This window comes from Palaemon carinicauda, chromosome 17 (assembly GCF_036898095.1).
Source record: "Palaemon carinicauda isolate YSFRI2023 chromosome 17, ASM3689809v2, whole genome shotgun sequence".
NCBI classification, from domain to species: domain Eukaryota; kingdom Metazoa; phylum Arthropoda; class Malacostraca; order Decapoda; family Palaemonidae; genus Palaemon; species Palaemon carinicauda.
The window spans coordinates 67,386,986-67,403,239 of record NC_090741.1 but is presented as its reverse complement, the minus strand read 5'-3'; the positions used below and the strand labels follow the sequence as shown (position 1 = coordinate 67,403,239).

General features: G+C 33.7%; 1 protein-coding gene across 5 annotated transcripts in view; it reads left to right on the top strand.

The window, feature by feature from the left end:
• The window catches only part of LOC137656844 (sushi, von Willebrand factor type A, EGF and pentraxin domain-containing protein 1-like), a 351,606-nt gene that overhangs the window by 249,254 nt on the left and 86,098 nt on the right, over window positions 1-16,254 (top strand). For all 5 annotated transcript variants that reach the window (XM_068391184.1, XM_068391183.1, XM_068391182.1 and 2 more), the window contains exon 3: window positions 9,244-9,346. In XM_068391184.1, the coding sequence (XP_068247285.1) occupies window positions 9,244-9,346 (103 nt within the window). The remainder of the gene's footprint in view (window positions 1-9,243; window positions 9,347-16,254) is intronic.

Below are 16,254 nucleotides of genomic sequence, written 5' to 3'. Positions count from 1 at the left end.
CTCTCTCTCTCTCTCTCTGAGAGAGAGGGAAGACATAGTAAAGCTTGAAATAAGAATTGCCCAGATATCAAACAGGTCTCTCTCTCTCTCTCTCTCTCTCTCTCTCTCTCTCTCTCTCTCTTTTCCTATGGTAATTTCCCATACCCTCTTACGCCCACTTTCCTCTTGGAAGAAATACGTCCTCCGATTGTGTGATGCGAAGAATAGCTCGCTCTTTTCCACACAATCAGAGATTCTCTTGCCCATGGAAGAATTATGTTTTCCTTCAACGGAACATTGAGCAGATGAAAATAACCGTGACGAGGGATAATCAAGTTGTTCATTTATTCTCATTCTTTTTTGTTATTCAGCTCCGCTAAAGGTAGTTTACTTGGGACTTTCGTATTCTTAATCGAAGGACGTTCGGGGTTGCAGTATCATTAACGCAAAAGACAGGTTGATTTTATCTGTTCAAGTTGGGTCACTTGGTCTTCTAGAGGTGCAAAGAAATTCTTCAAATTTCATTTCTATATTATTAGAATCATCACCAATAACTATATGTGGGTTCACTGAGCACAATATTCGCCATAATCTCATTAAATTCGCTTCCAAAACGACTTGTTAAGTTGCTTTTTTACACATGTAGAGAATTGACCATTCCGGCTCTTCTTCGTCCTAATCAAAGTACTATAAGTTCTCAGACAACACAAAGATGTACAATTTAGGTCCAAGCCATTAATGGAATATTATGCTCTGACAGGGTTACATAATCTAGGATTCCACTCCCCTGGGGAGATTTCAGTATTATCTTGGACATTCAAAAGGGTTTTTGTCAATTACAAATTATTGGTTTTCTTTTAAACTGCAGCTTGAAAAGTTGCCTGGAAATTTCAAATTACTATAGATGGGTCATTTGAAAAATACACTTACCGAAACACGAGGCCATTTTAAGAAACATGTACATTTAATGCAGAAATCAGAATTGTTGGTTGTAACACTTTTCTGTAATTTCTGTCAACTCGTTTTATTTTATATAGCTATTAACTTCTCGTTTCATGCTCAATAATAATCGTTTAATGGGAAATTGATATATTTTTGACAGGTCGCGTACATTAGTTTAGAATATTTAACTCTGCTAAGTCACCTAGACCTTCCCACTGAAATTTTCCTTCCTTCCTGTGTTTATTAGATCTCTCTCTCTCTCTCTCTCTCTCTCTCTCTCTCTCTCTCTCTCCCTCCTGATCCTTTACACAAGCTGCTCTTCCCCTTTGACAGAAAAAAGAACAAACGAAATTGAGCATAACAAAGGATAATGAATCTTCCAATTTATCAAGATCTTTTCCGTCGTTTACCCCATTAAAGCAAAGACTAGAACCATTCAAAGGGCGTTTGGATTCTCAATCAAAGGGCGTTGAAGCTGCAATAATTTGACATTCCTGAAGACACCGATTCCTCAGGATCAATTGCTTTATTTTATCTCTTACAGGAAGGATAAAGGGCGTGTCAAAAGGACATGCTCGTATCCCGTCGAAGGGGGGATTCCGAGACCCTAATCAAACGGGTTTTGATGCCTTAAGGGCGCACGCAATGGGAATTAGAGTTTACTGAGAGGCGTTCGGCGTCTTAATGAGTGTGTTCGATGCCTCAATAACACACGCGATAAGGCAATGCTGTCTCTCATTATTTAGCGTCAAGCCGCTAATGGAATCAGCTTTCGAAGGATTACTTACATTCGGGTTCCACTTTTCTTGTGGAATTTTGGAATTACGCTTCTCTCTCTCTCTCTCTCTCTCTCTCTCTCTCTCTCTCTCTCTCTCGGGATCCGCATTAGGGTCTTTGACTTGATATGGGGAAAAAGTGCGTGTACGTACTTGTAGCATCAACTATTTTACAACACTTTTCTAGTTTTCTTTATCTTATCCTTTATTCAGAGATCGAATTTTGAAGGAAAAGCGCAAGGCACTGGTTGAGATACTTCCACTGGTCAGATAGTATTACATTATTCTGTTGCCTACACCTACAACAAATATAGGTTAAATGTTAAAGTTGTCGGATTTCAGTTCCAATCTCATCAGAGTAGATGCTGACCAGAATGTCACTTGGGCAGACCCAACCCGCCTTTGTGGTGCCCAACCACAACAGTAGCCTTCCCAGTAAACAGCTTAAACTCACCGTCATCGGCTGGGATCGATCTTGTGACGAGCCGAGAGAAGGTTGTGAACTAAAAGGCAGTATGAAAGCAACTGAGTTGATTTATTATAGAACACTCTCCTTTATATACAAAACCTCAAGGCAACAGGAAATTTCATGTTCGAAAGACAGACAATGTTACATAGGGGAAACGCAGACATGTTTATTCTGGTTCTTTTTAGTGCGACGGAAGAACAAAGATACAAGCATAATATATACAAAATAAATTATGTACGATCGTGTGACACCCGGTTGGTACAATCTTCTGCCATGAGAATGCTAGGCATACACATTACCACTGTACTATCCAGGAGGCCTATTCTTTACACATTATCTTCTTCCCTCAAACCAGACAACACTAAGATAACTGAAAAATTCTTCTTCAGTCAAGGGGTTAACTTCATCACTGTAATTATTCAGTGGCCACTTCCCACTTGGTAAGGGTAAAAGGAAATTAGCGATGGTACGCAGCTCTTCTAGGAGAAGGACACTCCAAAATCGAACCATTGTTCTCTAGTTATGGGTAGCGTCATAGCCTCTGTACCATGGTCTTCCACTGCCCTGGGTTAGAGTTCTCTTAATTGGAGGTAAATTCAGACACACTATTATGTCCGTTTCCTTACTTTCTTTCCTCACTGGGGTATTTTACCTGTTGGAGTCCTAGGGTTTAAAGCATTCTGCTTTTACAATTAGGGTTATACCTAATAATAATAGCAACAATAATGATAGTATATGTATGTACAGAATACATTGATCTTTATCGTAAATATGCAACGCAACTGGCAAATCTAATGACAAAAAACTTAATTCCCTAGATCAACAGTAGATCTTTTAAAGAAATGCAGATGTTAATTCAGCACAGTATCTTCTATTGATTTTCTAGTATTCGCTGGCCAATAATTTTGCAGTTCATGCTTAAGTTTCCTGGTAAAAGATACAATTTTGAAAATGTTTCGAGTATATCAGTGCTTTTTTTGGTGTTGACTTTTTCGCTTCTTTTAAAGACATTTAGCCATATCTGGATCCTTAGGGGAAACGATAAAATGCCATTTTATCAGTTTGAGCATTTTTCTTTCCAATGGATCTGCTAAAACAACCGTAAATGGCACAGTTCACTATAATGTGCGACTATCCTTGGTATTACTGCCTAGCAGTGTTCGCCATATGACGTCATGCTCGAAGTTTTAAAACTTGACGTCTCTGTAAGTCACCTTACTCTTCTTTCATCATGATAGGAGATTTATACTCCAACGCAATAAACTCCTAAGCAACGCCTCCAACCCCATAACAAAGAATGATGCAGCCACCTCTATTAAACGAGCATTCTAGAACTTATTTCGTATTAATATCCTGTCTTTCTAACACCTTTCTTGAACCTTATGTCCTCAACCCTGCTAACATTTTCAACTAGCATATTTTATACCGGCCTGTTGTCCTTTGTTCTTTCCACATGGCCAAGCCATCTGAAAATATGAGTATTGTCTCACTTCCTCTAACCGTTTACGGTTACTGCTCATTTCTCCTTTGCCTGCATATACACCGAATAGTCTGGCTTACTTTTTACACATAATCCTCTTTCCTCATCCACCTGACAACACCTACGATAACCTGAAAAATTTCCTTCACTCAAGGGGTTACCTGGCTACTTTCCACTTGGTAAGGGTAAAAGAAGCTCTTTAGCTATGTAAGCAGCTCTTCTGGAATATGGACACTCCAAAATCAAACCATTGTTATCCAGTCTAAGGTAGTGCAATAGCCTCTGTACCTTGGTGTTCCACTGTATTGTGCTAGAGTTCTCTTGCATACGGGTACTCTCGGACACACTATTCTATTTGTTTCCTTATTTCTTTTTATAACTGTTGGAGTCTTTCAGTTTATAGTATCCTTCTGTTCAAGCCATGGTTGTAGCTTAGCTAATAATAATAATAATAATAATGGTAATGTTAATAATAATTGTAAGAATAATTATAATAATAAAAAAACAATGATTAATGATAATAATAATAATAATAACAATAATAATGATAATAATAATAATGATTATTATTATTACTATTATTATTATTATTATTATTATTATTATTATAGCTTCTACATGTCTCCACATTTCTCACCCTTACCAAGCCTTCATATAAATTCCATAAACAATTCACCCCCACAAGTTCAAACTTATTTCTTCCATTCGCACTCAACCTCCACACTTCAATTCCATAAAGGAGACTTGGCTAACAGCCCATGCAAATAGGCCTCTCCTCCACTTCCATGGACACTCGAAGCCTCTCCCCTGTATCTTACACACCTTTGTTACTGAGCCTATTATGTAATCATCTCTTCTCTCGCCCTGTTAACATTATTTATACTCTCTCTTTCAAATACTTGAATAAATGAGCTCGTCTCAAGACTTGAACTTCACACACTCGTCTTTGTTTGACCTCACGCTCTTCCTCCCATATCAATCCTTGCTTTATTTGTCATACTGACGAAAACAAAATTCCACCTTGCGTCTTCTCTAAAATGCTAAGTAACGTTATATACTGTGTATATATATGTGTATATATATATATATATATGTATATATATGTATGTATATATATATATATATATATATAGAGAGAGAGAGAGAGAGAGAGAGAGATGTGTGTATGCAAACACATTCAAATATATAATTGTATATATATATATATATATATTCAGTATATATATATGTATATATATATATATATATAGAGAGAGAGAGAGAGAGAGAGAGAGAGAGAGTATATATATATATATATATAGAGAGAGAGAGAGAGAGAGAGAGAGAGAGAGAGAAACAATCACGCCTGAGATGCATCCGTTGTCCAAAGACCAATAGATGAATTCGACAGTGACGGATGATTCGTTACTTCAAAGCCATTTCCTTTTAAGGAATTTACTTTTTGTCGATAAGAAATAAAATATATAAGAAGAGGAATCTTATGCAATTGAAGCCAACTCAAGCGGGGAAGATTAAAAAATTAATTGGACGTATGTTTCAATGTAATTATGCTTGTATTCATATACCCACATTATTATTATTATTATTATTATTATTATTATTATTATTATTATTATTATTATTATTGTTATTTGCTAAGCTACAACCCTAGTTGGAAAAGCAGGATGCTATAAGCCCAGGGGCCCCAACAGGGAAAATTGCCCAGTGAGGAAAGGAAACAAGAATCAATAAAACATTTTAAGAACAGTGACACCATTAAAATAAACATTTCCTACATAAACTATAAAAACTTAACAAATCAAGAGGAAGAGAAATCAGGTAGATTCAAGAAAACAAACACAGTTGACCTTATCATATGGGTTGAGATGGAAACAAGCTTCCATTAATTGACTGATTGATTAAATGTAAATTCTTTTACCAATTGTTAGTAAAAATTGTGAGAGGAATTAAACAATACTCTATTTAAAAACCAATAAGCATACATGGAATTCTTACACACGGTGGTTATGTATGCACGGAAATCTTACACTTTTAAGTTATGTATCATGCATGCATGGAGTTCTTAAGCACCCTTGTTATGTATGTATGTATGTATACATGAAATTCTACACACCTTGGTTATGCATATATGCATACATAGAATTTTTATACGCACACGTTATGTATGTATGCATACATGTAATGCTTAAACACCTACGTTATTCATGTATGCATACATGGAATTTCCAAGACATTTCATATGTATATATATATATATATATATATATATTTATATATATATATATATATATATTTATATATATATTTATGTATATACATATATATATATTTTATATATATATATATATATATATATAAAATATATATATATATATATATATATATTTATATATATATATATATATATTTATATATATATTTATATATATATATATATATATATACAGGAGAATCTTACATACACATGCAAACAGCCAGAGCAGGTCCATCATCGGTCTCCGTCAGTCCAGAACTCTATCAGGAATGATGAAATAATTATTATCGGAATCCAATCAAACCGCTTCATAACAACGAAAACTCCTTATATGTACCTCCCCCTCCTCCCCCTCCCCCTCCTCCTCCTCCTCCTCCCCCTCCTCCTCCTCCTCCTCCCTTCCTCCTTCTCCTCCTCGTAGCACCACAACATACAGCAAGGCCAATCAGATCCACTCAGCGGGTTTGTGGAATCATATCTACTCACTCAGTGGCCGCTGGAACTCGTTTGAATAATCCTTTATCGAGTACAATTTTTGCTAATGAATTCTACTGCGCTGATGGACATGTCGGGAATGGGATGGCAGGAGGGGACGGCGGTCGTCGATGTCCTTCGTTTATATTCAATTGTTGCTTTCATTGTGTCATTGTCTATCTTGTCGTTGTGGTGTCTGGTGGATTCACGGAGAAAATTGTCATTTTCATTCGGTTTGGCTTCGTTTTTTTTTTTTTTTTTTTTTTGAAGATAAGAGCAAGAACGAGGTTTTGTTGGTACCTTCATTATCTTTATTATCTTTATTGATATCATATTCATAGCAGGCTTTTGTACAGCGAGATTTGACTTCGATATGAATCTTTATCATTGTTTTTACTTTGTGAAAATACTGGAGAGAGAGAGAGAGAGAGAGAGAGAGAGAGAGAGAGAGAGAGCATAAGTAGTCTTCATCATTTCCAAAATCCAAGTTGCACTAATATTCAAGTATTGATAGATAACTAGATAGATTCATATGTGTTACTACTTGCATTATACTCCCAAGGTATGCTGCAAGTCTCCAGACAGGATTATATCTTTAGGATGAATCTGCTAGCCCTATGCTCTTGACGTCATAGATAAGAAAACAATATCGGCTTCAGTTAGCTGTCACCCATCCAATCACTGACCACCCTCACTGGTGAAACGTTCCTTTCCATGCCCTCTCCTTCCTTTTATCTATCTCCTGGACCAACGTTATCAGTTACCTTTGTTTTTGTGACGCCAGAAATGATAAATAAAGCAATAAATCATCCGGACAAAATTTGAATTAATTTTGGGAAGATTGAAGAAAATCTTGACCCACAGGGTAAACTTTTATGAAATATTTATCGTTCCAAAATAAAACATTTTGGTATTGAGAGAAACATTTATATTCTAGATCTATTTTTTAGTGTCGAGCTATTTTAGATGAAAAAGGGTTAGAACTTTAGTTCTTGTGCCAACAGTCTTAGATTTAATTGGCCCTCTATTATAGAGGTTTAGTGCTATTAGCATTTGAGGTTTAAAGCACAACATTTTAGAAGTTTTATCCAGAGATGTATAAAGAGTAAATCAATTTTACATGTCATTCAACAGCATGCCCGTGTTTTAGAATTTAAAAAATTAAATTCTCCATAATACTTAGGTCTTAGGAAAACAATCTTCCCTATAATGTAATGATAACTAAGTTTCTAGGTATGTATATATGTATCTATTTATGTGTGTGTATATATATATATATATATATATATATACAGTTTATATCTATATAACTATATATATATATATCTATATATCTATATATATGTATGTATATATATACATATAAATATAGTTCTAGTCACGCTGAGTGGCATTACCAGACGTATAACTAATCGGTTTCTCCCTGTCCTTGGGTAGGGGGTAGAGAGAGTAATCATACCCTTAGTAAGAGAGGGTACCCCGAGAAGTAGACTCGGAAACCACTACTGCCATGTTGTAGTTAGGTAAGGGGGACGGGGTGGGAATGATTGAATCTGTGTGTTTGTGTGCATATCTATTAAATATTTAGTCGTCATTATTGACGGGTCACGTACACTGATAATAGATTATTTCAGATCCTTACTCATTCATCAATTGACCTTACAGTTTGTTCTCTTATCTATATTTTAGATCTCTTTTGTAATGTCGATCTATTTTAGATGAACAAGGCTTATAATTTTAGTTGTTGTGTCAACAGTCTTAGATATATTCGACCCTCTTTTATCGAGGTTTAATGTCATTAGTATTAGAGGTTTAAAGCAAATAATATTAGAAGTTTTATCCAGAAATATATAAAGGCTTTAAATCAGCAACGTATCAGTTTTAGAATTATAATGCTTAAATTCATCATAGTAAATAGTCTTACTGTTTTCTTGTCTGTTCTTCTTACTGTTCTCTTGTTTATTCTTCTTACTGTTCTTATGTCTGTTGTTCTTACTGTTCTCCTGTCTATTCTTCTTTATGTTTTTATGTCTGTTCTTACTGTTCTCTTGTCTATTATTCTTACTGTTCTCTTGTCCATTATTCTTACTGTTCTTCGTACTGTTCTCTTGTCTATTCTTCTTAGTGTTCTTATGTCTGTTCTTTTTACTGTTCTCTTGTCTGTTCTTCTTAATGTTCTTATGTCTGTTCTTCTTACTGTTCTCTTGTCTGTTCTTCTTACTGTTCTTATGTCTCTTCTTCTTACTGTTCTCTTGTCTATTCTTCTTACTGTTCTCTTGTCTGCTCTCCTTACTGTTCTTATGTCTGTTCTTCTTACTGTTCTCTTGTCTGTTCTTCTTACTGTTCTTATGTCTCTTCTTCTTACTGTTCTCTTGTCTATTCTTCTTACTGTTCTCTTGTCTGCTCTCCTTACTGTTCTTATGTCTGTTCTTCTTACTGTTCTCTTGTCTGCTCTCCTTACTGTTCTTATGTCTGTTCTTCTTACTGTTCTCTTGTCTATTCTTCTTGCTGTTCTTATGTCCGTTCTTCTTTGCTGTTCTCTTTTCTATTCTTCTTACTGTTCTCTTGTCTGTTCTCCTTACTGTTCTTATGTCTGTTCTTCTTACTGTTCTTATGTCTGTTCTTCTTACCGTTCTCTTGTTTATTCTTCTTACTGTTCTTATGTCTGTTATTACTGTTCTCTTGTCTATTCTTCTTACTGTTCTTATGTCTGATCTTCTTACTGTTCTCTTGTCTGTTCTTCTTACTGTTATGTTTATTTTTCTTACTGTTTTCTTGTCTATTCTTCTTGCTGTTCTTATGTCCGTTCTTCTTTGCTGTTCTCTTTTCTGTTCTTCATACCGTTCTTATGTGTGTTCTCTCGTGGCAGGGGAGGAAATGCCTGAGGAAGTGTAGTTCCGACGCCGACTGTCTCAGCAGGAGAAAGATCTGTATCTGCGACGGCATCTGCGGCCTCTCTTGCATCAAACCAGGTCAGTTTTCACGTTCTCGTCATTCTTTTTATTTTTCCCGATTTGCTAAATTCTTAGATATTTATTTCTCGAAGTGTTAAATTCATGATTGTTTCTTTCGTGGGTTTGGTAAATTCCTCTGTTTCCTTTACGATTTGCCAAATTCATGACTATCTCAGTGTTAAAATAATTTTTTTTTTTCTTTTTTTTTTGGTAAATTCATGACTTTCTTTCTCGAATTACTAAATTTATTACTGATCAATTTTCGATTTACTAAATTAATACTTGTATGCTTCTCGAATCGTTAACTTTGTCGATGTTTCTTTCTCAATTTGCTAAAGTGATCACTGTTTCCTTCTATATTTGATAAATTCATAGATATTTCCTTCTCAAATTGTTAAATCCATCGTTGTAGCTTTCTCGATTTGCTAAATCCATTGATGTTTCCTCTTTGATTTGCTAAATTAATAGTTGTATGCTTCTCGAATTGTTAAATTCATCGTTGTTTCTTTTTCGTTTTGCTAAATTCATTGGGGTTTCCTTTTTATTTGCTAAATTCATCTTAGTTTCTTTCTCGATTTGCTAAATTTATAGATGTTTGTTTCTCAATTGGCTAAATTCATCGATGTTTCCTTTTTTATTTGCTAAATTCATCGCTGTTTCCTTCTCGTTTTACTAAATTCATCGTTGTTATCTTCTCGATTTGCTAAATTCATTACAGTTTCTTTTTTTTATTTGATAAATTGATCACTGTTTCCTTCTATATTTGTTAAATTCGTGTATATTTCCTTCTCAAATTGTTAAATTCATCTTTGTATCTCTCGATTTGCTAAATCCATTGATGTTTCCTCTTCGATTTGCTAAATTGATTACTGTTTCCTTCTAGTTTTGCTAAATATTTCACTTTTTTCCTTCTCGATTTGTCAAATTCTCACCAAGACTTCATTCTTGATATACTAAATCCATCTGCTTTTAGTGTATGATTTACTAATCCACCTACATATATTTATCGGTTTGCTAAATTTACTATGCTCACAACTTTATTTGGTAAAGTTACCTATGCATTTTTTCGATATCGTATGTTCGTTCCGGCGTCAATGACCTTAGATGTCAGGATGCCAGATAAATCCTAATCAATCAATCAATTATAATCAATTATATTCGTTCATTTACGTTTCCATATTGATTTGCTATACTTAAGTCAGTATCTCTCTCGATTTTCTAATTTCACGTACTGACGTTTCTATCTTGGTCTGTTAAATACAAAAGTCAGTATCTCTTTCGATATTCTAATTTCACGTACTGACGTTACTATTTTGGTCTGTTAAATTCTACTACGCTTCTTTCTCGGCTCGCTGAATCAACTTAATTTTCCAACGGCATATACATCTTCTATATTTGTTAAATGCAGATCCACTTCTTTTTCAATTTGTTAATTTCACCGACAATAGTCTTCTATCTTTATTTACTATTTTGATCTACCGCTTAACAGTTTCATAAATTCATCCTGTTAATTATATTACCCAGTTGAATTTCCTTCTTTATTTACGAAATTCACATTAAATGCCTTCTCAATTTACCATACTTACATAAATTTCTTTCGATAAGCAAAATTCATTCAAGTTTTTTTCTGAAATTATACAAAAAAAAATGTATATATATATATATATTTCTGTACTCAACTTAAAATTCTTGTTTTTATTTGCTAAAATCGATACAGTAATCTTGTTTCACAAACACTTTCTTCTTCTTTTGCGCAACTCCTATGAAGTTCGTTTCTTGGTATTGTAAGCAAAAGGAGTTTCTCGTACTTAGATCAAACACAAATCTTTTTCATGCAGAAAAAGAAGAAGATTCGAATCATCTAGAATACTTTACCTGGCAGTGGTAGGGAAAAATAGGAGCGTAACTACATTTGACATTAAGAATAACTGATTCTATCAAGATGAAAGGAGAGTTCATAAGGATAACAGGACCTTTTTTCTTAAGGCTTTTTTTCTAGAGGTACCTATGGCATGTACCTAAATGCTATGGTCATTTAAAAGTTTAAAGGTCACTTAGAACGGCAGAGGCAAAATAAATTTTATTGTGCTTACGAATATGTCTTGGAGAGGGAAACACATTAACAAGTCCAAGCCCGTCTCAGCGCATCTTAGAACTATGGCTGAAAATCCTTCTTGTGACATTTCCGCAACTCACTTGATCTTCCTTTGAAAAGTTATATCTGGTGTTGCATATGCTAAGTTCAGAAGACTTCCTTCGCGTTATGCAGCTCTTAAATACTCTTATTTGGTAACAGTATAAGCTCAAACTTCCTTCATGAAGTGATAAAGTTACAGGAACTTCTATCTCATTATCATAAACTTCCCAAAACGTTCTTTTTATGATAAACATAAACTTTTTTTCTCTAAATAAACTTGAATCGCTTTGCTCTTGATATGATCAAGAAACTTCGTTCTAAGTGTAATAAATTTCATTCTGGATTTAATAAACTCTAGATGAACTAAACTAATTATCAGCTCTTGGTATAATTAAATCACATAACCTTTATTCTCGGGATGTTGAAGTCATAAACTTTCTCCTCAATACGAGAAACTTATATGATTCCGTTTCAGTACATGATAACTTCTTAGGAACTTCCACCTTGAAATTATAGATTCACATAAACATTTTTTGTAATATGAAAAAATATATAAATTTTTTTTCGATACATAATCTTCCTTCTAAACATTATGAATATAAACTTCCCACTCTAAGAGATTACTTATCAATTCCCTCCGTCTTGATGCAATTCATCATCATCATTATCTACGTGTATTGACCCAAAGAACCTCAGTTACATTTAGCCAGTCGTCTCTATCTTGTGCTTTCAATTCAATACTACTCCATTCATCATCCACTTCTCGCTTCATCATCCTCAGCCATGTAGATCTGTGTCTCCCAACTCTTCTATTGCCTTGTGGAGCCCAGCTAAACGTTTGGTGAACCAGTCTCTCTTGGGGAGTGCGAAGAGCATGCCCAAATCATCTCCATTTACCCCTCATCATGATCTCATCCACATATGGCACTCGAGTAATCTCTTATAGTTTCATTTCTAATCCTGTCCGGCCATTTAACTCCCAATATCCTTCTGAGGGCTTTGTTATCAAATCTGGTAAATCAATACGAGAAACTTATATAATTCCGCCTCAATACATGATAAATTCATATAAACTTCCAACTTGAAATTATAAATTTACATAATATTTTTTTTAATATGATAAATGTATTTAAACTTTTTTTTCAATACATAATTTTCCTTCTAAACATTATAAACATTAACTTCTTACTATATTAGATTATCTATCACTTTGCTCCTTCTGGATGTAATTAACACAAACTTATTTGCGATTTGTAAAGTCACTTAAACTTTTCTTAATATGACGGTCGCAAATTTCTTTTGCTTTATAAAGACTGAAATATAACTTTTCGGTATGAAGAACTCTCATAACATTCCTTCTCGATGTGATAAATTCACATGAAATTATTTTTCGATGTGGTAACTCAGAAATGTTTTTTAATGCTGTAAGCTCTTATGGAATTTCTTTACGTTGGCATAAACTTACATAGAGTTCTTTTTTTGTTGTGATAAGCTTATACAAAATTCTTTTGCGATGTGTCAATAACTCACATTAAATGCTTTAACGATGTTTAACTCATTATTTGTTTCAAGATATGATAAAATCACATTGAATTCTTTTGCGATGTAATCAACTCACATGAAATTCCTTCTTTTATGGATAATTCCCACAAAATTTCCCGATAAGAGATAATAGAATTATTTTGTAATAAGATAAATTCATAATAACACATCAGACATTTTTTCTCCTTAATATGATCAAGTATTTTATTCTTTTAAACATGTTAAACACTCAAACTTTATCTTTGATATGATAAATTGATGAACCTTTATTCTTTTAACATTAACCTCTTAATGATCTGTCCTAAGAGGTTGTAATTTTAACAGGTTTAAAACATTCACCCCTTTTTTTTGGGGGGGGGGGACACCTTTACATTATAAACAAATACAAATTTATTTACCAATGTAATAAAATCATTAAATTTCATTTGTGTTTGATAAAATCAAATAGATTTTATATTCGTTTTATGTAACTTACAAACATATCCTTTGTACTTTAATGTTGTTACTGTTCTCATGATATTTTATATTGTTCATTACCTCTTGTAGTTTATTTCTTTATTTCCTTTCCTCACTGGGCTGTTTTACCCTGTTGGAGTCTATGGGCTTATATCATCCCGATTATCCAAATAATGTTAGAAATTACCTGATGATAATAGAATTAATAATGATAATAATAATGAAGATGATGATAATAATAATAATAATAATAATAATAATAATAATAATAATAATAATAATAATACTTCCTTTTCGATATGATAAACATTGTTCTTTTCTGATAAACATAAAGTAATAAATTCCAACACAATATTTCTTGTGAATATGATAAACTCTCATAAACTTCCTTCTGGACACACCCAGAGCGTAAACGTTTTCATTCCCGGTATCCTGCGCTCACAAACGTTTCATTTAGAAAGGTAAATTCTCAAACGTTTCCAAGGAATGTTTCAGCCACGCTTGGAATGAGGATTATAACGAGCGAAGTTAAGGACATTTTTTTTTCCAAAATCTTTTTCATAATTTGTGGGAATTGTTATTAGTTTGGATGATATTAGACTTGTCGCCACATTAGAACTAATGATATTCGTGTGGATTTTGCATTTTTATTCTCTCTCCCTAAAAATTAAATGTATAACCTATCCAGCACACGAACACACACACACACACACACACACATATATATATATATATATATATATGTATGTATGTATGTGTGTGTTTCTATGTTGATCTGGCTTACATAATACCTTTTATAGTTTTTATATCAAATATCTGTTTTGATGTTGTTAATGTTTTTAAAAATATTTTATCTTAATTTTTCATAATACTTCTTATATCACTTATCTATTTCCTTATTTCCTTTCCTCACTTGGCTATTATCCCTGTCGGAGCCCTTGGGCTTATAGAATCTTGCTTTTCCATCTAGTATTGTTGCTTAGCTAGTAATAATAATAATAATATTAATGCATATTTATATATATATATGTGTGTGTGTATATATATATATATATATATATATATATATGTATAGATATATGTATATATAAATGTTTGTATATATGCATATGTATACATAATTACAGTCCACTGCAGGACAAAGTCCTCAGACATGTCCTTATGCAAGTCTGACGTTTGGCCAGTTTTCATCACACTGGCCAAATTGCGGATTAGTGATGATGGGAGATTTTCGTCTGATCACTCACAGTAAACCAACCATGTATGGGTGGCCCTGACTAGAATAGCAATGCACAAACCCTTTCACCATGTTAAGGTATCCACCGCATATATACATACATACATACATACATAAATGTGTTTGTGAAACTTGTGTATGAATTGTTTTAGAAAAAATAGCTATTTTCGTTCGAGGCAAAGCCTAATACTTCTGTGCTAAGACCCTAAGCCTATTTCCTCGCTTTTGTGAACATAGCACCAAAGAAATCTCATTTAAAACGTTTCAGAGGAGAATCGAGTCCAAATTTTTACAGCCATCGTCAACGAAAAGGATTTTTGTATCAAATATCATTGTGATAAGAATTACAAAATGGTATAAATCAGGAAAACATAAAGTCTTTCTTTTGTTTTAAGTAAATTGATTTCTATTTTCGACGTATCGTCCAGGCCATGGTATGGCTCGTAATCTTGAATGTCTTGCGTTCCATTACTGTCAAATTAAATGATGCTGTGGGTCTTTTATAGGTGCCAGATGTTCCTTTTTGTTACAGCTATCTGGTTTTCGTGCCAGGTGCATCATGTTTTAAGCCAGAAGCCTCACTTTATTGACAGGAAGATTTTGTCTATATGTATAAATATACTATATATATATATATATATATGTGTGTGTGTGTGTTTATATATATATATATATATATATGTGTGTGTGTTTGTGTGTGTGTATATATATATATGTATATACATATACATACATACATATATATATATATATATATACAAGGACAGATAGATAGATATTTGTGTATATATACTGTATATGTACATCCCTCTCTGAATGGGGATACCTTAACGTAGTGAATGGTTTGAATATCGCCATGCCCAGCAAAGCTGTACTAGTCAGTACCACCATACTAGGTTGGTTTGCTGTAAGCGATCAGTCAAAAATCCTCCGCCATCACCAATCCGCAATGAGCAGTGTGGTGCTGAAAACATTCCAAAGCTCAGACATGAATTGCCATGTCTGAGGCCTTTGTCCTGCAGTGAAATAGAAACGGGTGCATATTTCGTTTTTATACATATTTGTATATCATACGTATCTTGTTTGTGTAAATTATATATTTACATATTTATATATACATATATGTATATAATATATATATATATATATATATATATATGACTGCTTGTTTGGTAATAACATTTAAAAGGAAATTCCCTTGTCGAATTTTCATCTTTAAAATTTCCTGTCAGGTTTCAATTATCTTTCCTCAGTAAAACATTAGTGGCCTTCTATTTTGTGAACCTTCTTCCAATGATTTTCTTTCGACATGCGTCTTTCTAAAGCCTCTATCGCAACGTTTACCTCTCTTCTTCTATGCCGTTTAAGGTTTAAAGGTTTAAAAGGTTTAAAGGTGTCTTATGAGAGGCATAGGTAATGGACAGTGACAATATCCTAAAGACTGACTATATATCCTTATGATCAGTGCCCAATCCCCCTCTTCCCCCAAGCTAGGACCAGGGAGAGCCAGGCATTGGCTGGTGATGACTCATCATGAAGACCTTATAGGCTCCC